General features: G+C 36.2%; 1 protein-coding gene across 4 annotated transcripts; it reads right to left on the bottom strand.

The window, feature by feature from the left end:
- Window positions 1-1,518: 1,518 nt before the first annotated feature.
- Window positions 1,519-27,774, bottom strand: STEAP2 (STEAP2 metalloreductase). Of its 4 annotated transcripts, none has more exons than XM_021935104.2 (6): window positions 27,686-27,774; window positions 23,098-23,266; window positions 14,080-14,604; window positions 11,387-11,914; window positions 8,797-8,961; window positions 1,519-2,246 (listed from the first exon to the last, which is right to left on the bottom strand). In XM_021935104.2, exons 3-6 carry the CDS (start codon window positions 14,569-14,571, stop codon window positions 2,100-2,102), a joined length of 1,332 nt encoding a protein of 443 aa, XP_021790796.1. In that variant the 5' UTR covers window positions 14,572-14,604; window positions 23,098-23,266; window positions 27,686-27,774; the 3' UTR covers window positions 1,519-2,099. The 4 variants fall into 4 exon arrangements, with proteins under 4 accessions (XP_021790796.1, XP_009201749.1, NP_001162460.1 ...); XM_009203485.3 differs by having other exon boundaries at window positions 1,533-6,483; XM_017956179.3 differs by lacking the exon at window positions 1,519-2,246 and adding an exon at window positions 7,246-7,409.

Below are 27,774 nucleotides of genomic sequence, written 5' to 3'. Positions count from 1 at the left end.
GGATTTCAATGTATCAATTTCGAGGAAATTCAATTCAGCCCATAACAGATCCCAATATATTTTGAATTATAACTTGAATTCTTATAAACAGCAGATTCAAGAAAAGAGTATGTTTAATTAAGGCACAAATGGTATTCTTGACTACAGGACACTGATATTTCATACAGTAGTACTAAGTTACTATTCTGATTTAACAGTGTATCACTGTACATTTGATCAATGTGAATCTGCCCATGAGGGGTTTCTCTACTCTCAGGGGTCTTAACAAATCTGGATTTTGAGTCTGCAGGGTCCTGTGCCTGACTTTCTCAAAGTCATCATTTGTCTCTTGTTTCACTTCCCATTAGAAGAATCCACTACCTAAAGTACTGTACTAGTCTAGGTTCCCCAAGCCTGCCATAAATAAACACCAACATTCACCTGCTGCCACTCTATGGGGAGTACTATCTCTGAGAAACAGAAGTGAGGAAAAAAATGGAAGTGAGGCACTAGGAGAAGGGAACACAAACGCAGGTGTTACTGAGCTGGTTATAGGTGGCAACAAGTGCAGTTAATTGCTCGGTCTTTGAGGAGATTTTCATGAAGGTCTGAATTACTGCACTTTAGAACAGCCTATCTGGGGGAAAGGAAGGGAGAATTTATCTGCTAGCTTCATTTTGTGCTGTATCTCCTTGTTCCAAGTTCACTCCTTAAGTAGGGTTGCCAGATTTAGAAAAAGTTAAAAAAGTCCCTGCTTATAATAAAAAGTAATTTCTTGTTTGTCTGCAATTCAAATTTAACTGAGAGTCCTGTATTTTACCTGACAATCCTACTCTCAGGATATTAGCACCTAAGCATTTCCAGGCAGCAGCGGGGGAAGCCAGAACCTCCACAGACAGATCTGGTGCACAGGTACAAAGGTCAGTTTCTCCTTGTCAATGGCACCGTGTACAGGACTCATCAACATATAGCAGTGTGGCGGTGGTGGTAGTGGCAGCAGCAGCAGAAACTCCTCTTTAGGACAATAGGGTAGCGCTAGGCCACTGGCCAGGAGGCAAGGCATGAGGCAGAAGCAGCGATGGGAAGGGCATGAGGAAGAGGCAAAAGGTTTTAGGCATGGCTGCACGGATGTGGGGTAATAAAAAACATAATTTGCTATAAAAATGAGTAATGATTTATTATAAAATCTCTTTAGTGTCCATCATAGACCATATTATACTAGATACTGGGGATTTAGTAGTAAATAAGATAAAATTTCTGCTACCAGGGGGTTTACAGAATAGCTTGAATATTGTGTGTGTTCTGATTTAAAGATGCTTAATGAACGCTAGTAAAATGAAATAATGTAATAAAATCAATGTAAATGGAGGTTTTTCTAAATGACTACTTCAGTAAAAACAAACAAAAGCCCTCCAAAACTATCACGTGTATTGCTTTCTGGATGCTTCTGAAAAGACATAACTCAGAAAATTATTAGAAGGCCTCCATCAAATACTGGAATTATTATTCAGTAAGAAAAAAATCCACATGTATACAACATTTCAAAACAGAAGTTAAAGCATTAAATTACTTTTTATTTAAATGTTTATAAGGCAGTATGAGAATGATAGAAAACATGTGTAATTTGATAGCAATATTTTGGAGATTACAGAGTTTTAGTAATTACCAATTACACAGTTAAAAAGAAGACAATATATTCCAAGCAGATACAAAATATCTAGTGAAACATCAAGGCAAGAAAATGAGTACAACTAATTGACAATGGAAAATCAATTTTAATGTGAATTGCACATTATCCTTTAAAAGCTTTCGAAAGTAAGAATTATTGCAGTCTAGTTAATTCAGACAGTGTTAAACAGTATCAGGATAAAGAACTGTAGGGCAGAAAGGATTAATTTTCACGTCATGTAACAAACCCAGATTTACAATGGCTGAAATGCAGGAAAAAGCAGTGGAAGTAGGGAAGTAGTCAAGGTCTTTCTGGTCTCTAATCTGCCTTCCTCTTTGGGTGTGGCCTTGATCCTCTGGGGACAGCTGCCAGGGCTCCTGTTATATCCACAATGCCAGCAGCAAGATGAAGGGATGAAAAAGAACACATGCTGCCTTCCTTTGAGGAGACTTCATCTCACTGGCCAACACTCAGTCACATGTACACCTAACTGCAAGGACAGTTCAGGAATGTAATGGGCAGCAGCTTTTAAAGGAGTCAATAGGAAGACAAATTCCAGTTCCAGCTCAGTCTGAATATCTGCAAAGCTGCAAAAGATCTTTAAAGACAATTTCAAGAGAATATTTCCTTAAAGTTGGCAATTTGGAGATCATACAAAAGCATCTGCTTTTGTGATTTAATTTAGCTCATCTGGCCACTGGAAGAATCCATACAGTTTGCCTTAATTTTGGATGAATGCACGATGGAAATTCAATAATTTAGAAAGTTAAAAAAACTCAGTATGTTAGGCTGAACAAAACATTTTTAGTATATGGACAGAATCTCTGAAAATTAAGCACTGTATAATTTTCTCATACTAAAAAAAAAGTGAAGAACCCATTCATTCATGTAAAATTCACTGTTTAAAGGTAAAAACAGATTGAGTTTCCACTGAAATTATTACATTTCATTCAGGGCTAATCATTTGTACTGAATATATATCAGAATTTGTTTTACTGATTGATGAACAATTGAAGGTAGGGCATCTCATTTCATAATATAAATCTTAACACTGTGAGGTGTGTTATACTATGTATGTATCCTGCTTTAAGTCATGGATTTACAAAATAATTTCAACACATTTTAGGCTGTTTACTTATTTCAAAACAGGGATTTCATAGACTGACACAGGTATAATTAGTTCAGTGTTCACAGTATTCCTAAATAAATATTTACTTATTACATTTATGATACTTTATTTAAAATATCACATTAGAAACTTTAAATATTTCATAAATAAATCTCTTTTTTGGGGGGAAACTCTGTACAGAATTTATTATGAAATAGCTTAATGGCAAGTGGTAATTTAGAAGAATTAAGTTATCATATTAGATAGGAGATATATGAAAATATTTTAAAATTGTGTATATTCTTGTAGCCCTTTTATACAAGTAATTTCTATAATTTGATTGTAATGAAAGTATAATATACTTTAAGTTACTATTATCAGATTAATTTTTGAAAGTAAAATTCCTTAATCAAGCCAAGGTTATGCTGCTTTATAAGAAATTAATCAGGTAGTTTAACACTAGAGCTCATTAGCCAACCTGTATGTAGCACAAAATAATCATCTCTGATAAATACCTATAAATATATTTTATTCATACTTTTAAATATTTTACAGTTTAAATAAAAACCTTACATGTAGACAATCTGGGTTAAATTTCCATGTATATTTTGAAAAATAATGTTTGCATGAATATATTCCTATTTAAATATGATTTTAAATATTCTTAATACAGGAGACATATGAAATATTTACATAAAAGCTAAGTAGCATGATACAGCTCATGGTTATTTTCCTCATAGGAAAAAAGTTACTTGATTTTTTTTCTTTTTGCATAGGATTAAGACTGAGTATCTTTTCTACATTCTTTTAATTTTCTATAGGGCACTTCTCAAAACACAGACCAGGTAGCAAATCTCCACTGCTCTAAGGTTCTCACCACCACTTTCTCACATCTAGCAATAGTAGAATTCAGTCCTACTTCTGAGGCCAGAAGAATAGTTCAGAAAAATAATGATTATAAAAAAAAACAATTAAGAAAAATAATCACATAGAATTAAAGCAACTAAACATCATAGTTTTGCATTTTTAGAAAAGCATTTAAACATTTAGAATTATAGTAAATATGTTACATTTATTCTAAAACTTCAAAATTATTCAGTTTTTGTAGTACTGAAAAGAAGATAGTGCCATTCGAAACAACAGATGTATCTTTTATACATTTTCACAAAAGTTTGTTTTTCATATTTTTAAAGGCCTCATTTATCTGTAACAGTGATATTTTTAGAGTATTGGCTACTTAATACATACATGCAACAATATATGCTTTAATAGTCATCTAACTTTTAGGAATATTTCATTTCGTTTTCACATTAAACGGTTAAGCATAGTGTTAACTGGAATTTAAGGAACAAGAAAATACTGAAAATATGCTGTTATTTTCATTAGTTCAGTATAATAGAATGTTTAGGTATTTGCCCATAAAAGTTATCATTGCCCAACTGAATTCCTACCAAGAACTAACAAGTGATTATCAAGTGGGGAGAAATATAATTAAAATAAAGAAAAGAGAGAGCTCAGTTAGAAAGTACAAGATAATAAAATTCACCAAGAGGAGAACATTAGAGAATCATGAGTGAATTACCAAACTGACAATGCAGTTGTAGGAAAAGAGCCACTGGTGGGAAAGGTAGTCTCTACTAAATAAAAGTCTTTTTATTGTTGGCAGCTGGATTCAGTAGTACTTATGTGGGTAAGTTTAGAAATGTTATAATTTCAGGAAGAGGAATGCATATAATTGTATCTTGTCTATAATTTTCTATTTTAATAAAGAAATAGCAAATGGGGGTGGGGGGAATGTAGGACATTCTACGGTTTGAGCAAAATGCAATTAAATGTGGAAGGACAGCACTGAAAAATTTTATGAATAATCTGTATAATTACATGTCTCTAGAGTAGATTTATAATTAGCCACTTACCCTAATATCCTTCATGCTTGTAAATTGCTACCTAATGAATGGTTATGCAGGCAGGAGAACTTCTCAGGAAGAGAAAAGGAGAAAACCAGGTCTACAGAGATTTTTGAAAGACTCTATGGGATCTCAGCAATTTGTTAACACTGCTAGGGCCCTTCACTGCATAGGAAGGCATATGGACTGCCATGGGTCTCCAGGCTCATGTTACAACCAAGAATAGGGTAACTGTGAATTACCCTACAAGCAGTCATAAGTTTATTATAATAATATTTTTATACAATTTTTGGATGCACCCAACCCACTCTAAAGAATGTCAGTGACTTTATACAAAAGAGGAAGCATCTAGATTGGCATTGTGAACACAATGCATAGGGCTGCGGCGGGAGCTCTAGAGCCTAGTGGTTAAAACCGTGGCCTCTGGAATATGACTACCTGGACTTGAGTGCTCACTCCACCATTTATTAACTGCATGACCTTTGGAAAATAACTTTTCTATCCTTTGGTCCCTCATATGTAAAATGAAGATAATAACTACTTATCTCACGGGGTTGTTCTAAGTATTAAATGAGATAATACAAGTAAAGTACTTAGAACCATGCCTAGCACATCACAGTCCCTCAAAGAACATCAGTATAATCCCATACCATAGCAAGTGGTGACTGGTTAAGGTGCGACAAAGGTCAGTTGACAGACTACTTGTGTGCAAACTTGATACTTTTGTTCTAAGTATGAACTATTATACAATTCCCAGGATTGGTACTGTATTAAGAGATAGCAGTTTTGGAGGCCAAATGTTACTGAATCCTCTTCCTGATCAGTATATTAATATGAAAATGAAACTGCTCTGTAACACAATAAAGAATAAAAGCTTTCATGAGGTATGTATTATCAGTATGTATTTCATGTCTCCAATATATTTTAAATATAATTTCAGGTTTAATTTGTCTTTTTAATTTGTGTCTGTTCATATAATCACATTGCTTCATATAATTAATTTCATCCTTCAAATCCTATTTTATGAGAGAAATATAGGAATGCTATCATGCACCCTTACCTAGATGCTAATATAATATGTCCTTTCTTAAAAATAACATATGATAATGCATTTCTACTTTTTAAGTTGAATATTAAAATCTTAATCTTCAGAAAAAAATGTATATCCATTAAATTATGTTAAAAGCTTAAAATTCTGCTGGTTTGCAAATTGTTTTTAAAATTGTATCTATATTATTAACTGTAAGTATTTTTGCCTGATTATGAAATATAAAGTAACAATAGGGTTACAGTTGGGCAAAACAAAACATACCTAAATTACAATAATATATTGACTAGAAAAATTCATATTGGCAAACATGACATTTGTGAAAATTAATTTGAAGAAAACTCTATCACTAATTCAGTTGAAATCTCATTTAACAAGTTTCAACCCACAATAATTTGACAGCATAGTTGTAACTGAATGTAGAAGTCATAAAAATAATGGCATGAGTAGAATTTTATATGGCAGCTGTGAACAACATTTATCATCACATTACTGTGACCCTCTCTGGGGAGACATGAGGAATTGTTCCTCCAATACCTTCTTCCAGAAATTGGCTCTTTTCCCAGCCTTTTTTAATTCGTTTTAGCTTTCGGCTTATACATGGAAGGAATAAAATGATCTTACCCAGAATTACAACTGAGGGCAAAACAAGAGCAAGAACAAAGTTTGGCGGTGTATAAAATCTGTAGTACTCTTCTTCAAAAGCTCGTTTCCATCCATAAATTAAAACGTGGAAAGTACTTATGAGCAGAGCGACATATCCAAGCGTAGACTTGGGCCAGGAGAGAAAGGAAAAGAAACAAAGAATAAGAAACAAATGACTGAAACCCATAAATTAAGTTCAAGATATACCATGTTTATATTTTGATAAAACTATTTTGTCTTAAATTATCAAGTTAACCTTTGTCCTCTACTGAATTAAACAATATTAATATTTTTATATATGCATTATATGTATTATTTATATGCACAACTTATGTTACACAAATGAGGCACGATTGCATACACTTCAATATTCTTACTACTTCATTTATTTTATCAAGAACATTTTCCTCATGTCATTAAGTATGAAGATGACATTAATACTGTATAATATTCTATTGAATGGATGTGCATAATTTATTCAACCATTCCTTTTTGTTGATAATTTACTGTTTCCAATTTTCCTCAACTATAAATGTCATGTTAGGCCATTTTCCATATTTTGATTTATTTTCTTAGGACTGGTTTCTAATAGTAGGATTATTGGTCAAAACATCTAGCTTTTCCTTAAGGGTACTGATACATACTGCTAAACTCTTCTTTATAAAAATTATTCACATTTCCACCAGTTGTGTATTAAAGAAATGTGTGTGTGTATATATGTGTGTGTGTGAGTGTGTGTGTACACATACACATAAATACAGTCATGTGCCACATAAGGGCATTTTGGTCAACTATGGACTGCATATACAACAGTGGTCCCACAAGATTATATACCCTATTTTTACTGTACCTTTTCTATGTTTAGATATGTTTAGGTACACAAATATTTACCATTGTGTTACAAGTGCATATAGTATTCAGTACAGTAACATGCTGTACAGGTTTGTAGCCTGGGAGCAATAGGTCACGGTTTGTATAAATATGCTCTATGATGTTCACGTGACAAAATTGCCTCATTGCTCAGAATGTTCCCCATTGTTAGGTGACACATACCTGTTAATACATAAACAGATATATGATAAAATTAAATAAACTCATTTAAAATTATTAAAATTAATTAAATTAAATTAAAATTAAATGAGCATCCTCATGGGCACACACACACATATACACACTGGTTAATAGGCAAGTATGAAAAATCCTGCAGTATTAATATAAACAATAATTCAAATACAGAGTTTAATAAGAATACTTCAGTTAGGCACTTTACAGGTTAAATTCTAAAAGATCACCATTCTTTAGTTTGCTAAATTATTATGTTTAAGACTGCTTACTTTGAAAAATAGTCTGTTATATAAAAGTAATATTACATCCGTATAATGATGTAATGTCTAACTTTACTGAGAAAATATCAACCCTCCGGCAGGCAAAATATTTGCAATTACTCATCTAAATTTATAATGATAATTTGCATCTGTCTAGAACCTTCTATTTCTTTTCAGGTATGTTTAAACTAGCTGTTGGGAAAGTACTCTCCCTTTTCTTTGAAAAGGAAAAATAAATTCAGATAAGCATTATGGCCCTGCTTTGAATGAGATTTTTACATGACCTTAAAAAGAACAAGCAAATAAGCAATGAAATGAAACAAAACTTAAGTGTACCACCAAAGGACATGAATTTGTCTACTGTGCTGTAAACCCTTTGGATACAACCAGTACAGATTTTGTAAAAATACAAGAAGGGTCCATGTTTCAGTTATGTATTTTTAAAATATGCAACCTTATTATTTAGATACTATTGGAGAGGGTGAATGTTTAACTTATTAAATACAATGGTGGTTTGAAATCCCTTTACAGACATCCATACATATTAGTGTACTACTGATACACTAAATACCTGTACTAACAAAATTCTTAAGGCTGGCTGCATGTTATAATCCATTAATCTAGTTACCTAGTTTGCTACTGCTTGTGTTTGTATGTGTGTGTATATACACACACATTTCTTTAAAATATTCAGATTGACACTCCCACTTGAGTTCAAATTAATAAGATTTTTCTGGACAGATCAAGATGACTCAAAACATAAAATAATTTTTCATTAACTTGGCTAATAATAAATTGACTTTCAACATTAAATTTGATCTAAGCTCATCCTTCCCCACTTTCATTTTTTTTTTCTCTTTTAAGATAACTTTTCATTCTTAACATAGTATACTGGAAGGCAGTGCTGTCAAAGTCTTCCAGTACAATCATATACTGACTGGTGTTTCACTTACTTAACCAGAGCAGTCCTAAGCTGCCTTCCAGCATAATGTATCTAGATGCATAAATACACTCTCAAAGGCACCCTTTTTATAAGGAAAATATTTAAAATTCAGTTGTTCTTAACAAGGAAATCCTATCCTGCACAGTCCTTGACCAAACAAAACCCCACATACCTGAATAAAACTGAATTCTCTCCAGTTTAAAGCATTGCTCACTGAAGGGATAGAAGTGACTGCCAGGAGGGAAAGTAAGCCAAGGCTCATTATGCCAAAGGAGATATACATTTCAATTCTCCAAACTTCTTCCTCATTCCAAGAGTTTTCAATATTTGCATGAACCTAACAAGAAAGCAAATGTGAACTTCCTTTGTTTAGTAGAACATTAACTGATTCAGCACAGAGTTCACTCTTGGCATAAGAAGAACCTGGTCATATATAGACATATTTAAGTTGCACTAATTCAGTCTAACACACCATTATAGAGAACATGTTACTGGATGATACTGCTCCAGGTGTAGGGGAAAAGAGAATTAAACAAAAGGAGGACAAAACTTTCTCTTTCCTTGTATACGTGCTAGAATAAAGGGGCAAAGCTTTGCCATCACATTTGTAATACATCATCATTACAGGGACTCTGGAGTCCAACACCATAAAATGCCTAGTGGTTGGTTCTAGGGTGACACAAAAGAAGTTACTGGAGTTAAACTTAGTTTCGAAGTACTTTTACAAGCTGGTTTAAACTTGGTTGAATATCTGGGATACAGTCTGGCCTTAGTTCAACTTGGATCCAGGCAGGGAATTTCTAAACTACGTCAGTATCTTCTTCCATCACATGAATAATATATCTCTGTTTTGTCTTTCTTCTCATCTTCTCTTCCTAGAAAGCTATGATTTCCCTGGCTATAACGGCCAATGGAGCTCAAATATTTCTCCACTTGAACTGCCTAATTTAATATGATTCCCAACTCTCTGACTGTGTCATTTATATGCAGTATTTTTCCAAACATCTTTTACTTACATTGATAATGTGTATATAATCAAGTCAGACAGTTAACTCTGAATTTGTGGTATTCTGTGTAGGGACTACCTTTAGAAGTTCTGTTTACACTCAGAATATAATTAGAGTATAAATCAAGTATTGGACTCCATCAGCTGAAATTTTTTATTTAAATAAGTATCTATTAATGGAAAACAGATTCTAACTTAACAACAGTTTAACTTTGTTCAATTCCAGTTAACAAAACATACTTAAAATTTAACAACAACAAAAAGCTGCTTCTTAACCATTAGTTCCCTGAGGCAATCATACCATTATCTTGAAAGAGGCCCCAGAGTTCAACCTACCATCTTCTTATTTGATATCTATACAATACAGAATAACAGCATTACCCAGTGTACTCAGAGACTACAACCTGGATCTACCTGCTCTCCCAGTTCATTCATTCATCCCACAAATGGGCTGTTTGAGTGTCCACAATGTCTAGGCTCAGATCTAGGCACTGGGTATGTATCAGTGAAAAAGATAGACAAAGATCCCTCTTCTCATGAACTTACATTCTGATGGGGGAAGGCAAACACTGGTAAATGTATTTTTAACATGGAAATCAAGTGTGTTAGAAGATGGTAAGCGTTATTTAAAAAAGAAACGTAGAGCAGGGTAAGTCAGCGGGATTTGGAATACAGGTTGGGGTGGAGGCAGCAGCATTTAAAATGGTATCCAGCGTAGGACTCACTGAAAAGGTGAGATCTGGGCAAATGACTGGAAGGAGGTAAGGGAGCCAACTGAGCAACTATAAAAGCCTTAGTATCTCATTAAGAGAAGTGTTTTTTTTTTTTTTTTTCCCCAGAAAGTGAATGGCTTAAAGGTTATCAATCTACTAATTAGAAAAATATTATTTTAGGTTTTATTGTTGAAACAAGCTTAAGTACTAGATGCCACATACTCGGACTATGATGCCTTCGATCCTTACAAAATGCACATGCTTTTACACATTTGTTTTGGTGCAATGTTCTTGGCTTTCATTGAGAAATGTTATACCAAACAGCTTCAGGGAAACCCCTTAAATTACATTTGTGGATTGGGAATTATGGAGGAAAACCATAGTCTAGCTCATCATCAAGCCCCTTCCATGAAGTGCTCCCTAATATATATATATATATATATTTTTTGAGAGGTATGTGCTAGAAAAGCTTCACCCGTGGAACTATTATGTTTTCTGGTTTTTGATAACAAGAGCTTTGTAAATAATAGGGTCTCCTTCCTCATTGTGTTGAAAATCTCAAAGCCAAAAGAGAAGCTGTGCAGACACTCTCAGCAGAGGTGTATTCGACTTTTTTCTCCTGATCTTGTCTTCCTGTTCTGTTTTGTATTTTTACCAGTTCTAATTTTATCGTATATATTTACTGAGAGTTGCCTCATTATTTTGTGGAGCACAACCAATTATAAAACATTAAAATAATGAATTGTTGAATACTGAAAGCACTCATTGCAATTATAACATTGAAAAAAGGGGAGAACCCAACCCTCTACGTTTCTGCTTTTATTCTGTAAGGAAAAGGATGGTAGCAGCCTTTACTTGAAATAATTTTGAATTAGCCACATAATTCTTATGCGAAAACATTGTTTAAAGAACAATTCTTTCCCCTTCCATAGTATACAAAAATCAAATTTCCATTAAAAGGCATGTAAAATTTTATGTTTTATAATTTATACTAATAAAAAGTATTTTACTAGCATCAGATAAATAACCAGCATGTTCAGTACCTGCTGATAAGCCATGTTGAGAAACAAATATCTCTCTGACCTTCTCATTGGTAAGCAGAGGCTGTAGGCAACATGGACCACAGTGAAGAAAAAACTTAGTAATCCGAGCTGTTTTCTACACTGCAACCAGGTTTCCAACCAAGGCGGAAATCTCCTATACTTGGTGCCGTAATAAAGTTGATAAGCAGCTGCCAGGAGACCTGCTAGGTATACCAGGGAGAGCAAAGTAATGGCAACTATAGGTAAGGTTTTATTCACAATCTCAATAGGAATTTTGTAAAAGTCACTCTGTTGGTTTCTAGCATATGGATGAATCACATCTCTGACAAAGGAATAAAGGAAAAAAAATGTGGCCAAGCTTATAGCTACCACCACTGGCCCTCTCCAGAGAGTAAAGAGTCGTAGGGGTAAATTTTCAATCTCTCTGGCTGATGATAAGGATCCCAAGTCAACGGGAATGAAATTCAACTGGCGGGCAAGTTCAATAACCTGTTGTCGGGCTTGAATATTGTTGCTGCATATATAAACCTGTGGGAAAAATAAAAAGACTCAGCATTACCACTGTTGTTTATAAAAATGGTAGCAATCGCATGCTCCACTTACGGAGCATCACCTGTGATGATATCTGAGTGATGCAAATGGTTAAAGTTCAGGAGATAAGGCATTTATGAATGTATTAACCTATTATTAATAGGTTTTAAACAGTGTCATGAGAACAAAAAAGTCCTTACCACTTATGATAACAGGACAATAAAATGCAGGAAAATGTAGCTGCAACCTCGAGCGTCAGAGGGGATCCCCCAGGTGGGAGGGGGGCAGGTGGAAAGAAAAGTGTACTCTTCTAGGCATAGTTCAGTAGCAGCAGCCGGGTAAGGCCTCCTCTCCAGGGGTTTAGGTGGACTTTGAGGTGCTGGTCATGCCCCTGCCCCACTCCACCTCTCTAATTCCCACAGGGGACAGTGTGGGGCTGGCACTCCCTGCTGTCATGAACAATATGTAGTTTTAGCACTGTAGCAGTTCTGTCTAGTAGTATGAGTGCAAACACTGCCCTTTACAGATATTTAGCATGACTGGAAGTGGGCATGCACTTTGGATGGCCATCTGCAATTAAAACCTTTAAATTATGTCATGATGCTGTATTTTTTAATAAAATTTAATGAGATTTTAAATAAAATTTAGGTTTAGAAACCAATACACCAAGTATCTCAGAAAAACCATAATAATCTCAGGTATACTATTTCATTGGTCAGTATATTAAATTCTTTCATCTCTAAATAATGATGATATACCTGGCAAGTAAAAAAATTACAAGGCTTAGTTAATTTAAATAGAAAAGCAACTGTCCTTTTCTAAGACAAAGATATTACTTTTACAGAAACTCTAATGACGTGATGGGTGGAGGCAAGGGTAGGCTTTCAAACTATCGAAATCTGTTAGATACTATAATATAGTTGAAAATTCAACAAGTATTTATTGAGCCCCAAGTTCACTACTGGAGTGAGCTGCTATTACTAATGGGTAGGCCACCTCTTTCAAGGCTAGAAAAATATTGCTATAAAGTCTCTAAGTAATGTTTGGGGAAAACAAATTCCAAATATATCCCTAAAGATGTTTGTATAAGGACTCTAAAATAGACCACATGGAAATATTTGCATGTTTCTATTTATGTAATGGTGACAATATAACACTCTTTGGATTATTAATCTCAGATAACATTAGCTAGATGAATGACAAATCCTATTTGAATGAATATTATATAATCATTTGTGAACTTTTAAAATAGAGGTCCTTTTATAACAGAAGTAAGAAAAAAGTATTCTAAATTAATTTTTTACAGTTGTGACAATGGTGGAATAAATTTTTTTTAAAACTCATTTGGAAAAAATTTTGTATAAATTATAATATGACATAATATGATATAATAAGTCTAAAAATAAACCAAACATTCAAAATAAAGGCACAAACACTACAAAATACAAATTTAGACTATTTTGTAGCTTATTTTGAATTTCATCACTGTTCCACATTTTTTTCTGTTAAAAATTTAAATTTGGTATAAATATGGGTATATGATTAAATTCAGGTTTGTCTCACAGGTCCTGGTTCAAATTTGCTTATTCTATATCTACTGCTAAACTTTGGTGGATATGCAAAAGAAAAAAAAGATTCAGAAATAGCCTGTAGAAAAGCATATGTTCTTTTACTAGTCATTAAAACAAAGACTGGAAAGTAAATGGTTATCATGACTCTGATATACAGCATACAATGATATAATACTTAAACTTATTTTCTAAGAAATGGAATCAACCGTCTTTACGGACAAAAACAATAAAAGCGTTTTATAATCATGCTTAATTATAATGCATAAGCACATTAAAAAATTTTTTTTAACATATTTTATGTGTTTACTTATAAAAGCTCATTCCACAATGGTGTTGACCGAGCTCCCCATCTGCTTTATTCTCAAGTTGAACTGGATGAAGTTCACATTATTTTCCCAGATTTCCACATCATTTTGGGAATGGGAATGTGCCCTTACAAGGTCAGGACATTAATTTTCAGGTGCTCATAATTAATTTTCAAATGATAATCATTGGAAAGTGTCAGAATTTGGTTTTAAAATGTTTGATATTTGCTTAGCTGTTTAACTACAAAATACCAGATACATAAGAATAAAAATGTAAAATACATACCTGCCGGCTGGCATCCTTAGGTCCTAACTGAAGTGCCCAAGCTGAGACAACATTAAATCCTTTGACAATCAAAGAATCTGGGAATAATGACGCCAAATATTCAGCATTGGATTCTGGGTACTGGTTTATCCTCATGTTATTGCTCACATCAATCAGGATTTTACCCACAAGCAGATGTCTTAGGTCCCACAGGGAGGTATAATGTTCTCTATGTATAGCAACAAATATTATATTTGTTTTTGTGAGAGCATCTTCATGATGGGTGACATCTACCACATGAGGAAAAAATTCAGAAGCAAACTTAGGATTTCTACTTCCTATGACCACATGATAGCCACATCTAATAAGTCGAATCGTCAAGGATTTGGCAAAATCTCCACTTCCAATCACACCTACAGTGACTTTCCTTGCATCTTTGATACCATTTATGCCATTAGGTAAAAAAGTTTCACTAAGGCTCTTAGGGCTTCCCATCATAGAGATTGATTCCATGATACAGACACTTCCAAGATCACCAAAAATATCCTAGGGGAGAGAAAATAAAATGTTCATCAGTTACCTATTACTGAACATTAAAACACTTCTAGACATTGTAATAATGTGTATTTCTAGAGGTAAAATATTTCACCACACTTTAACATAGAGCACAGTAAGACACAATTTGTAAACTAAAAAAGGATCACTATTCTGGTTTCTCTTCATATCATATAAATCTTTCGTTTTTTAAAAAAGCATCTCAATAGGAAAATTAACTGTCACAAAGGTGATGTGCTAAAGTGGGGCTTCTCAAATTTTAATGTGCACACAGATCACTTGGGAATCTCATTAAAATATAGATTCTGATTGAGTAGGTCTGGAGGGAGGCGCGACATTCTGCATTTCTAATGAAAGCAATACCAGTGCTGGTCTGAGGACCCCTCTTTGAGCAGCAAGGCACTAGTGACGCAGGACAGGAAAGTCCCCAAATTGGGGTTTAGCTCAGGAGGGTACTTGGCATTGCCTGGGAAAGAATTAAAGGACAAGCTGGTGGTGTTAAACAGCAATGTTTACTGAAGCAGCAGTTTACAGCAGCAGCAGAGGTACTGCTTCTTACAGAGTAGGCCTACCCCGTAGGCAGTGTGCCTAGAGTAGCAGTTCAGCGGCAGCTCTGCACTCATATTTAAACCTAGTTTATTTATATGCAAATTAAGGGGTGATTTATGCAGAAATTTCTAGGAGGAGGGTTGTAACATCTGGGTTGTTGGGCTGTTGCCATGGAAAGGGGTGGTAACTTCTGGGCATTGCCATGGCAGTAGTAAACTGACATGGCACACTGGTGGGCATGTCTTATGGGGAGGTGCTTCTGCCCTGACCTCAGTTTGGTCCAGTGTCTGAACCTTGCCTCTGGAGTCAAGATCTGCCTCCTACCTCACTAGAGCACATGAGAAAAGGGACTGAGGTTTTCACTCAGAACTTTTTTGAAAAACACACTTGTAACAAGCATGATTACCCAGCTTCTGAGCAGATCAGAGGCAGCAAATCACAAATGCTGCTAGAGGCAGAGAGGACTGTGATACTAAGTGATGGATCACAAGACAAGAGAAGAAAGAAAAACCATTTTTTAAAAAGCCATTTAAACCAAAACTGTCTAGAGTCATTTGAGGTGGAGGTTATAAAGTTCCCTATATACTTCAGTAGCTAGTGACTATCATTAAATGAGAGCTAGATAAATCAGCTAACAATGAACCCTGGCACTTAAATAATATCTTAAGAAAATTAGGCATAAAAATGTAACAAAAGAGTAAATACCATGGACTTCTCTATCATTCACTCTAGATCTTACAATGTATCATTGAGAAAGATAGCTTACCTATGGAAAAAGGGATTAGTAATATGCTTATGGTCTTAAATTATATAATACTTATGAAATCTTTTTCTTTTTCTTCCCCTTTGTAAGAAACATGGCGGTGCTTTGGTCAAGGACAGGCAGAGGTAAGCATCCAGAGTGAGTTTACAGCACAGGCATATAACTTCACTTGTTATCATAGCCATGTAGACATAACAGAGAAGCTCACCACTATTGTCTGTAAAAGGTATAATTGCCCTGCTGACACTGTACAGGCACTCTTGTGCCCAGAGAAAGAGAGAGTCAGAGCTGTCTGTCTTTGCAGATGGACAGGGGGAGCCAGGACACAGCTTGGCTTGCCCATGCCCAGAGAGAGAAACTGAAATAGTTAAGGTGCTGACTCCAAAGGCAAGGGAGAGCAGGCCCCGCAGCTGTGTGTGGGAGCCACCAGACTAAGCAGCCAAGACAGGATGGACAGTGTGAGAAAGTTGTTGATGAGAGTTGCTGTTGAATAAAATCATCTTTCACCTGCCTACAGCCGTTGGAGTATTCTTTCTGCTTATCCACCCACGCCCTTTGGACCTCAACATGACGCCGTTTTATTTGTTGGCTGCATAAACTATGATGCAGTTATTCTTCCTGGAAAAATCTCTCAAGTTATTTTTTAGTTGAGAGACTAACATCTGAAATGTTCATATTTGGAATAATTTGCTCAAGAATACAAATCAGGTTGCCATGAATTAGTGTCAAAATTGGGTCTGAAAGAAAAATACTATTCCATTCTACCCTCATTGCACAATTTCTTTTATGCTCATAGCAGATGTGGACCACTTCAGAGGATTTAATGGACTTTACAGGCACAGGTGGAATGTTTCAAAAATATGTTGGTTTACTAAATGAAATTTGAAATGACTAGAGCCAGGAAAATTCAACTTTTTACCCTAGAAATGAGTCACATCCAGTAACTCCAAATACATCAGTATGTTAAACTTTAGAAAGACAATAATTATAGTAATATTACTTAATGTTTATATAGGACATAATGTATTTCAGCTCTCTTGTGGTTTTTACGTATTAACTGATTGAATCCCCACAACTACCCTAAGAGACAGGTGCTAATACTGTCACACCCACTTTGTAGATGAGGAAACTGAGACCTGCAGAAGATAATTAATTTATCCAAGGACATAAAGACAGAAAACAGGGGAGCCAGGATTTGAACCCAGGTAGTCAGTCCAGCTGAGACATGTGTTATTCAGGTGTATGTATGGAGTTTAGGAAAGGGTGTTTTCTTGGGGTTATAAGTATCAAGGTGTAACAATTATAGTTGTACTCAAATTAGTATGTTATTCCTTTTTCTTTGGTCATTTCATTCCTCCTCAGCGTTACCTAGGAGTAACCAATCCTGGGAAAGAAGAACTTTTACTATTTTTAAATCAATTACATGTTTCATTTCACACCTTTCAAGACAGACCACTCCCTCGGTGTGGTCCATGCACCCAGAAGGGCAGGCAGGAGTCAGAGGTACCAGGGTAGGAAAAAAACTGTCACTATCCATTTGGAGATGTCACTGGCAATGTTGGGAATCAAGAGCGGTTAAAGAAACCAGAAGTAATGAAATCCATGCTCACTTCATTCAAAAGTTAATGGTAATCATGTGCATTATCTAAGGGTAAAAAAGGTTGCTAGATTCACACAAGGGAATCCAAGTTTCCTATATCCCAGCCCGGAGTTCTTCTGAGTATATACCATAGCATCTCCCAAAATATAAGAATTGCAAAATCTTTAAATCTAACAATCATGATGATCAAGACTTTTTCAAACAGAAACAAAAACAAAACAACATTAATTATCTGTTTATTTTACAAAGCAAGCTCAAACCCCTTCTGTAAATCAGAATGTGAACAGGTAAAAATTTTAGTTTGCTGGGGGTTCCTTTATAGTTGACTAGTCTTTCTTCTCTTGCTGTTTTTAGAATTCACTCTTTGTCTTTTACTTTTGACAATATGGCTATAATGTGCTGTGGGGAAGACCTTTTTGTATTGTATCTTTTTGGAGATCTCTAAGTTACCTGTATCTAGGTGTCTACATCTCTCACTAGACTTGGGAAGTTTTCATTGTTGAATAACTTCGAATGCAAATGGATTAAATTTTCCACTTAAAAGATATAGACTAGCAATAGATAAAAAATCATGACCCAACTGTATGCTGGGGACAAGAAACCCATCTAACCTATAAAAACACATATAAGACTGAAAGCAAAGGGATGGAGAAAGATATTCCAAGCAAATGGAAACCAAAAGTCACTATACTTATATCAAATAAAACAGAGTTTGAGTCAAAAACAGTATAAAGAGACAATGAAGGTCATTAAATAATGATAATGGATCAATTCTAGCCACAGGATATCACAATTCTAAACATATATACACCCAACAACAGACCACTCAGATATATTAATATAAATAAAATGTTATCAGATCTAAAAGGAGAGACAGACTCCAATACAACAACGGTTGGGGACTTCAACACCCTCTGCCAGCATCTGACAGATAATCTAGACAGAAAATTAACAAAGAAACATTAGATTTAAACTATACGTTAGAACAAATGGACCTAACAAACATTCACAGAACATTTCATGAAACACTTACAGAATACAAATTCTCATCAGCACATGGACATTCTCTAAGAATGACCATGTTAGAACACAAAATAAGACTTGACAAATTTTTAAAAAATCAAAGTCATATCAAGTATTTCCTCAGACCACAATGGAATAAAACTATAAGTCAGTAACATGAGGACCTTTTGAAACTGTAAAAATAAATGATTAAACAACATGCTTCTAAATGACTATGGTGGCAAAGAATAAATTAAGGAAGAAATCAAAAAATTTCCCTCAACAAATACAAATAAAAATGCAACACACCAAAACCTATGAGATACAGCAAAAGCAGTGCTAAGATGGAAGTTTATAGCAATAAGCACCTATACCAAAAAATCGTAACAATTTCAAATAAACAACGTAATGATGTACCTCAAGGAACTAGAAAAGCAAAAACAAGCCAAACCCCATATTGGTAAAAGGAAAGTAATAATAAAGATCCGAGCAGAACTAGACAAATTGGGACTTAAAAAACAACACAAAGGATGGATGAAACAAAAAGTTTTGTTTTTTGAAAAGATAAAATCGATAAAGCACTTGCTAGACTAACCAAGAAAAAAAGAGGAAATACTCCAATAAAAAATCAGAAATGGAAAAGGAAACATTACAATTGATACCACAGAAATACATAAGATCGTGAGAAGTTATTATGAACAACTACACACCAACAAACTGGAAAACCTAGAGGAAATAGATAAATTGCTACACACATACAACCTACCAAGATTGAAACGGGTAGAAACGGAAAACCTGGACAGACCAATAACAAAAAAGTTGAGGCAGTAATTTAAAAACTCCCAATAAAGAAAAGTCCAGGGCCACATGGCTTCACTGCTGAATTCTACCAAACTTTCAAAATAGACCTAACACCAATTCTCTTCAAATTATTCCGAAACATTGAACAGTAGGGAATTCTGCTTAACTCATTCTATGAGATCAGCATTAGCTTCATACCAAATGCAAACAAGCCTCAACAAAAAAGAAAACTACATACTAATATTCCTGATGAGCACAAATACAAAAATTCTCAATAAAATACTAGCAAACCAAGGGCCAGACATGATGGCTCATGCCTGTAATCCCAGCACTTTGGGAGGCCAATGCAGGAGGATCGATTGAAGCTAGGAGTTTAAGCCCAGCCTGGGCAACATAATGAGACCCTCATCTCTACAAAAAATTTAAAAATTAGCTAGGCGTGGTGGCACACACCTGAAGTCCTAGCTACTCGGGAGCTGAGGCAGGAGAATCACTTGAGCCCAGAAGTTGAAGGCTGCAATGATTTATGATTACATAACCACACTCCCTCCTGGGCAACAGAGCAAGACCCTGTCTCCTAAAAAGTGTGTGTGTGTGTGTGTGTGTGTGTGTGTGTGTGTGTGTCTGTAGAAGTAAACCAAATCTAACAACTCATAAAAAAAACACATCATGATCAAAGGGGATTTATTCCAGGGACACATCCCAGGGATACAAGGATGGTTCAACATATGCAAATCAATAACTGTGATACATCACCTAAAGAGAATGAAGGACAATAACCATATGATCATCTCAATAGATGCAGAAAAAGCATTTGAGAAAATTTAGCATCCCCTCATGATAAAACTTTCAACAAACTAGGCATAGAAAAAATATGCTTCAACATAATAAGGGCTTATATGATCTATATAATAATAATAATAGCTATCATTATTTTGAAATAGGGAAAAGCTCAAAGCCTTTCCCCTATGAACAGAAATAAGACAAGGATGCCACTTTCACCACTTCTAATCAACATCGTATTGGAAATCCTAGCCAGAGCAACCAGGAAAGAGAAAGAATAAAAGGTACCCAAACTGGAAAACAGGAAGGTCAAATTGTCCCTCTTTGCTGATGATACGATCTTAGATCTAGATACACCTAAAGATTTCACAAAAAAACTCTTAGATCTGATAAATAAATTCAATAAAGTTGCAGGATACAAAATCGACATACAAAAATCAGTACCATTTCTATACACCAACAATGAACTTGCTGAAAAGGACACCAAGAAGGCAATCCCATTTACGATAGCTATTAAAAACAAAACAAAACAAAACAAAAAACTAGGAATATATTTAACCAAGGAGGTGAAAGTTAGCTACAAGGAAAACTACAAAGCACTGTAGAAAGAAATTAAAGATGATATAAACAAATGGAAAAACATTGCATGCTTATGGATTGGAAGAATTAATATCATTAAAATGGCCATACTGCCAAAAGCAATATACAGATTCAATGCAATCCCTATCAAAATACCAATGTCATTTTTCATAGAATTAGAAAAAGCAATCCTAAAATTCATATAGAACCAAAAAATATTCTGAATAGCTACAGCAATCCTAAGCAAAAAGAACAAAGCTGAAGGCATCACACTACCTGACTTCAAAATGTGTTACAAGGCAATAGTAACCGAAAAAAACATGGCACTGGTATAAAAACAGACAGACAGACCAATGAATGCAACAGATTAAGAGAATCCACAAAAGAAAAAAAAAAAATCCACACATTTATAGCCAACTGATTGTCAACAAAGGCACCAGGAATATACACTGGGGAAAGGATATCTTCTTCAAATACATGGTACTTGGAGAACTGGATATCTGTATGCAGAAGAATAAAACTGGACTCCTGTCCCTCACCATATACAAAAATCAACTCAAAGTCAACTAGAGACTTAAACATAGGACCCAAAACTATATAATTTCAAGAAGAAAACATTGGGGAAATATTTGAAGACACTGGTCTAGGCAAAGATTTTTTGGCTAGGACCTCAAAAGCACAGCAACAACAACAACAAAATAGACAAATGGGACTATATTAAACTAAAAGACTTCTGTGCAGCAGAGGAAACATCAACAGAATGAAGAGACAACCTATTGAATAGGAGAAAATATTTGCAAACGATTAATCTGACAAGGGACTAATATCCAGAATATACAATGAACTAAAAAAACTCAACAATAAAAAACAAATAATCCCATAAACATGGGTAAAGGTCATGAATAGACATTTTTCTGAAGAAGACAAACAAATGGTCAACAGGTATATGAAAAAATACTCAGCATCACTAATCACCAGGCAAATGCATATCAAAACCACAATGAGACTTCAATTTATCCCAATTAGAACTGCCATTATTAAAAGACAAAAACAACAGATGCTGACAAGGATTCAGAGAAAAGGGAACCCTTATACGCTGTTGGTGGAAATGTAAATTAGTACAGCCACTGTGGACAACAGTATGGGGGTTGTTTCTCAAAAGACTAAAAATAGAACTACCATACAATCCAGTAATCTCACTACTGGGTATTATCCACAGGAAAAGAAATTAGTATATCAAAGAGATACCCGTCCTCAGGGTTTTTTGTTTGTTTGTTTGTTTTTTTCTTTGCGCACTATTCACACTAGCAAAGATATGGAATCAATCTACATGTCCATCAACAAAAGGATAAAGAAAATGTGTTATGTATACACAATGAAATATTATTCAGCCTTAAAAAAATGAAATCACGTCATTTGCAGCAACATGGATAGGAATGGAGGCCACTATGTTAAGTGAAATAACCCAGGCACAGAAAGGCAAATGTCGCATGTTTTCACTCATGTGTGGGAGCTAAAAAAGTGGATCCCATGGAGGTAAAGATTAGCATAAGAGATATCAGAGGCTGGAAGGATGTGTTGATGGGAGGAGGGGATGAAGAGATGTTGGTTCATGGATACAAATGTACAGTTAGAAGAAATAAGTTCTAATGTTCAATAGCAAAGTAGGTTGCCTATAGTTAGTAACAATGTACTGTGTGTTTCAAAGTGGCCAGATGAGATGACTTGAAATGTTCTTAACACATAGACATGATAAGTACTCAAGGTGATGAATTCCCCCCAAATCCCAACCAGATCATTACACATTGTACGGATATGACAAATACTCATGTGTACCCCATAAATATGTAACATGTACCAATTTGTCTTAAAAGTTAGTGTAAGCAGGCTTCTTCAAGAAATAAATCCTACTTCCCTCAAGGTTCTGAAAACCCTACTGGCCAGTGAGTGTGACCTGAATATTGCTGACCTGGCTTGGCACTATGCTTATGGTAGCAAGGGAGAGTCACACTGTTTTGGCACATGGAGAAGCAGAACTGCAATCTCAGAGTTGCTTCTGAACGTAGCTACTGAAGCAGTGTTTCTCAACCCTAGGTGCATGCTCTAATGATCCAGGGAGTTTTAAAACACAGTGATCACAGGTCACCCCCACCATCCAGTTTTCATTTAATTGGTCTGGGGTTCATCCTAAGCCACAACATTTAAAAATAAAGATTAGCAGATGTTTTATTATGCAACCAAGATTGAAAATCACTCTACTAAAAGATTCAGAATTCAATCTAATACTTATTCTAATAATCATTTGGCGATAGCAGATGTGGCTTTTTGACCTTCACTTATGTTAATGTTTACATTGTTGTTTGTAGTAATGAAAAATTACAATTGTGAAAGAGTAGCAAGCAGTTACCTTTGAATACAGGACGCTGAATACGCATGCAGTTCTTTCCCCTTTTCCACTCAAGGAGGAGCAGTATCAGAAGGTCCACTCACTATTTTGCAATTTCCTCTCTCCACTTTCTGGGAAGGGCAATGCCATTCCTTAAAATGCGTCACTCCTTGCACAGCACACTTTGTTCCTGTTGTTTCATAATATTCAAAATTCAGAATATTTCTATGACTATATATCTTCTTTCTGTTCTATAAGGGGATCCCCTCCCCGGTTCTCCAGACATCACGATCCTGCTGACCTGAGCAGACCGGTGTTTCTAAGGGAATGACTCACTTGTCAAACTTTAATGCAAATATTATCACCTGGGGATCTTTTTTAAATGCACACTAAGATTCTCTAGGTCTAGAGGGAGGTTAGACATTCTGCATTTCTCACAAGCTCCCAGGTGATGCCCGTAGTGTCTCTACCTTTTCTTTTGATGTTATTCATAAGGAATCCAAATTAAAAAACTGATAAAACTGTCATTTATAGGCTTGGTGTGGTGGCTCACGCCTGTACTCCCAGCAGTTTGGGAGGCCAAGGCAGGTGGATCACTTGAGGTTAGGAGTTCGAGATCAGACTGGCCAACACGATGAAACCCCGTCTTTACTAAAAATGCACAAAAATTAGCCAGGGGTGGTGGCAGGTGCCCAGCTACTTGGGAGGCTGAGGAAGGAGAATCGCTTGAACCAGGGAAGCAGAGGTTGCAGTGAGCTGAGATCGCACCACTGGACTCCAGCCTGGGCAACAGAGTGAGACTCAGCCTCAAAACAAAAACAAAAACAAACAAAAACAAAAAACAACTATGTCATTTATAGAAAGTTGTGTTTTCATGGTGTAGGGGTAAAAGAGCAGGCCTAAGTTTCTGCAATCACTTTGATCCTTTGAGTCTCGATTTCCTTTGTTAAACGGCAAACAAATAGGTTATACTTGACTCTGGTGGTAGTTTCCAACACTAAATACGTCTTGAAGCTGTGTGATAATGGTAATATCACCACCCTATATTTAACACTTCAACTTCGGGAGCTCAATCTAAAAGTGTGTGTCAAGGACATAGTTTTCTTGAATGGGCATTTGACTTGCTGTACACATTTAATACTTGAGAATGTATTATTATGATAGGGAATTCAGTTACACTCAGCTAGACAGCCTCTTAAGGTTTTCAGTTTAGAAGGATTTCCTGAACATTCCTGAAGCTGAATGGCAGCTGTTGTGCTATGTTAATTTTGAAAAATAGAACCTAATTTGTTTTACACATAAATAGGACATTTATTATTGGATGACAGCAACTCTGAAAGGGCTGTCCGCAGAGGTTTTGATGATATTTCACAACCTGCTGATTTGGAGAGGCCATCAAGAAAACATAACTCTCCAGGGTCATGAGGTGGGGTGGCGTAACCTTCCCTTTGTGGGCCCACATCTGAACATCTCTTCTTCATCGTCTCTCCTGCAAACACCCACTCATGGTACTTCACCATACCCTCTCCCTGTCCTTAATGCTGTCCTCACTGCTGTCCTCTACTGACTTCTAGTTTATTCCTTATGACTGCAGACTCTGGCTCCCAGTATATACATGGTCATCCTCTCTACCCCAATAACTATCACGTTTTTCCTGGACTTTATCATTCAAGTGGATGAACCATTCAACTTCAGGGGCTATTTCCTTGACTTATTCATTGGAGGTAATGAATTTTTGCCTCTACCCCACCTCAGTCATTCACTTCCTGAAATCTCCAAGCACTATCTGCAGGACTTCCAATAATCTTAGTTTAAATATCCACACTGATAATTCTAGACAGCAAAAGAAATCTGATCTGTTGACCTCGACCTCTCTAATTGCTTAATATCCTGTACTCTCCATCAGCCTACTCTGGTATCTATTTAAACCGAGACTAGATTTATAGTCACTCCCTTGAAAAGATCCTTAACTCTCTTACTCTCCATCATATCTGCTTGGCAAAACTCTAGTCCTGGAAGAACCCAGCTATCCATTTTCTCTGTATCTGTATCCACGTTGGTGAAGGTTGCTGGAGAAAAACCAGAAAACTGAGCTCATTAGTTTCACCTTAAATTAACAATCACCAACTTTACCTATCAAAGACCAGTCTATCCACTTATGTCCTGGAGAGCCTCCCTTTTTTGCCTCCCCAGGGGATATGGTTATGACCTCTTTCTGTGACATCTCAAACTTCACAGGTTCAAACCTGAACTTTTTCCACCCAGACCTGGTCCCATTTGCCTGGAAATGTGTAAATGCCACCATTACCCACCAGTTGCTCCAATCAGAAAATTGTGAGTCATTCTTGAGTCCTTGCTGTCTCTCAGTTTTGACATAAAATCCTGCACCAACTCTTGTTCTCCAACATATTTCATAAATCCCTCTCCACCAATACCAGGCTAGTTCAGGTTTCTATCATCTCACCTGGACTCTGCAAACATTTCCTAATGGGTCAGCCTACTTTCTCTTTGGACCCTTTCCAAACCATCTCCACAGCAGCTAAGATCATCTTAAAATGTAAATCATCATAAAAAGTCTCTCCTTAAAATCAGTGCTCCTTTACTTAGAACTACAGCCACCTTCCTATCACATAAAAGGTCCCGAATGAGTTTGCCCCTGCTTCCCCTCTCTAACCTTAATCTGTATTGTTCACCCACAGCATCCTCTTCTAGAAGGAGAAAAGAACAACCACTTTATGTACCTTGGGAACTTTTCATATACTGTTCCATCTCTATAGCAGAATAATTCACTCAGCCCTTGTTAAATTTATTTTGTAATATTTTATATAATTGTTTCTTTTCTGTTTACTATTTCTCTCATTGAACAATAAGCTGCATGAGGGAAGAACCATGTTTGTCTTGTCCGTGATCACTGCCTCCACATTGTCTGGCAGTGTAACTTAGGATGCCATAAAAATTCTTTGTTATGTAATGCATCAAAAAAATTCAGGACAAAAAGTGAATAATTCTCTAGATCAGACTTCTCTTTTTGTTGAAAAGACATGTGGGCCCTGAAGGGGTAGGTGATTTATCAATGTTGATATTATGCTATGTTAAATGTTATGTTATGTTAAATATTATGTTAAATATTATGTTATGTTAAATGTTATGTTAAAGTCTCAGTTACCTCAACGTCCTGGTTTCTGGCCCAGCAGGAATAAATACATCTCCTGATGTCCTATGTCCTCTATCATACCTGCAGTCTTACTCTTTCGCATTTTTGGTGTATCCTCTTTCTCACTTTTCTAACTCATTTACAATCCTTTCTTTAAAAATTTGTCTTCACCTGTCCTGTTTTTTTTCAGTATTAAAATACAACTATGCTCATTCACCACATTTTCCATAGCACCAGTACAATAAAAAGTGACTTGGATAAAGCTTTTCATTTCCTTACTGCAAATTTGCTCAAGTTACCATTCTCAACATTGTCTCATTTCCCCATACCCTGACAGAGTGACTAGCTAAGAGGCAGAAAGTGCAGCTACCCCAATGGCAGCATATACAGTTACTCTTATGTTTCTAAACATCCTGCAAATTATTTAGGACAGGTGTTTTGTTTTGTTTTGTTTTTCCATTAAAGAGCCTCAAGCTTTGAAGCAACCGAGAGAGAATCGGAGTAAAAAAAATTATAGGGTTAAGGAAAGAAAAAATAAACAGAGATCAATAAAATGAAGAAATAATAAAGTGGAGAAAAGGAAGGATGGGGAGGTGCTTTAGAAAACAAAAACAGTTCCAAACAGCGGGGCTGTTAAAAGGACTAGAATCTAAGTCAGGAGGTTGGGGGTGGGGGTGGGGCAGGAGTCTGAATTCTGTTTCTCCTATAGTGATGAGCGACAATTAACTATGGCCTGGACTGTCTTTCCATCTAAAAAACTAACTGCCCGAGGAGTAAAAACTGACACCAATCCTTCTCCACGGGGTGGCAGAGATAATAAATGGAAATCTCCCAACAAAAATGCTCTTTATCTCTCTGCTCTATTTTAAGAGCAAGATTTTTAGGGCATAATTTTCAACAAGTTTTGGCTGAGGCTGAACACAGGGCTCAAAGATAATTTAGGACAGTCAAAGAAGAGGCCAATTACTTTCTAACAGAAATGGCCTAAACACACCACGATTACATTACTCGGAAATAAACAAAATGACTGCTAGAAATACCTGTTCGCAAGCAGCACTGCACGATCTTCCATGAAATTCCCTGCATCAACCCAAAGTAGCAGGGAGACTATCAAGGGGGCGAAAGTAACCTGTCTGTCCTTTCCTGCTGGGATCCATCCTACCTGGGACAATGTCCCCTGGCCTTCTTTCTCCTGGGCCCAACCTCTAGGACTTGCCCTTAGCTCTAGAAGACCAAGAGGAGGAGGAGGGGGAATCAGTGGAACAGACACCCTTCTCCACCCTTCTCACTTTCCACCTCAAGGTGCCAGGAGATCAGGGACCCCGCAGCTCAGGGCGGACGCCCGCTGAAGGCGCGGAATCGGGGAGAATGGATGCAGCTCGTGGCGCCGACTGCATCTTGACCCTCAACTCCGCCGCCGCCACCTCCTTTCACGCTCCTCCCCGACCCGCTCACCTCCGAGCCCCCCGCGCCCTCCACGCCGGGCAGGGGCGAGCCTTGCAGCTCCCCGGGAGCGGCGCCGACTCCCCAGGGCCCACCCGGGG

Source organism: Papio anubis, chromosome 4 (genome assembly GCF_008728515.1).
Source record: "Papio anubis isolate 15944 chromosome 4, Panubis1.0, whole genome shotgun sequence".
NCBI lineage: Eukaryota > Metazoa > Chordata > Mammalia > Primates > Cercopithecidae > Papio > Papio anubis.
The sequence above is the reverse complement of the archived record's forward strand: the minus strand, read 5'-3'. Positions and strand labels throughout refer to the sequence as shown.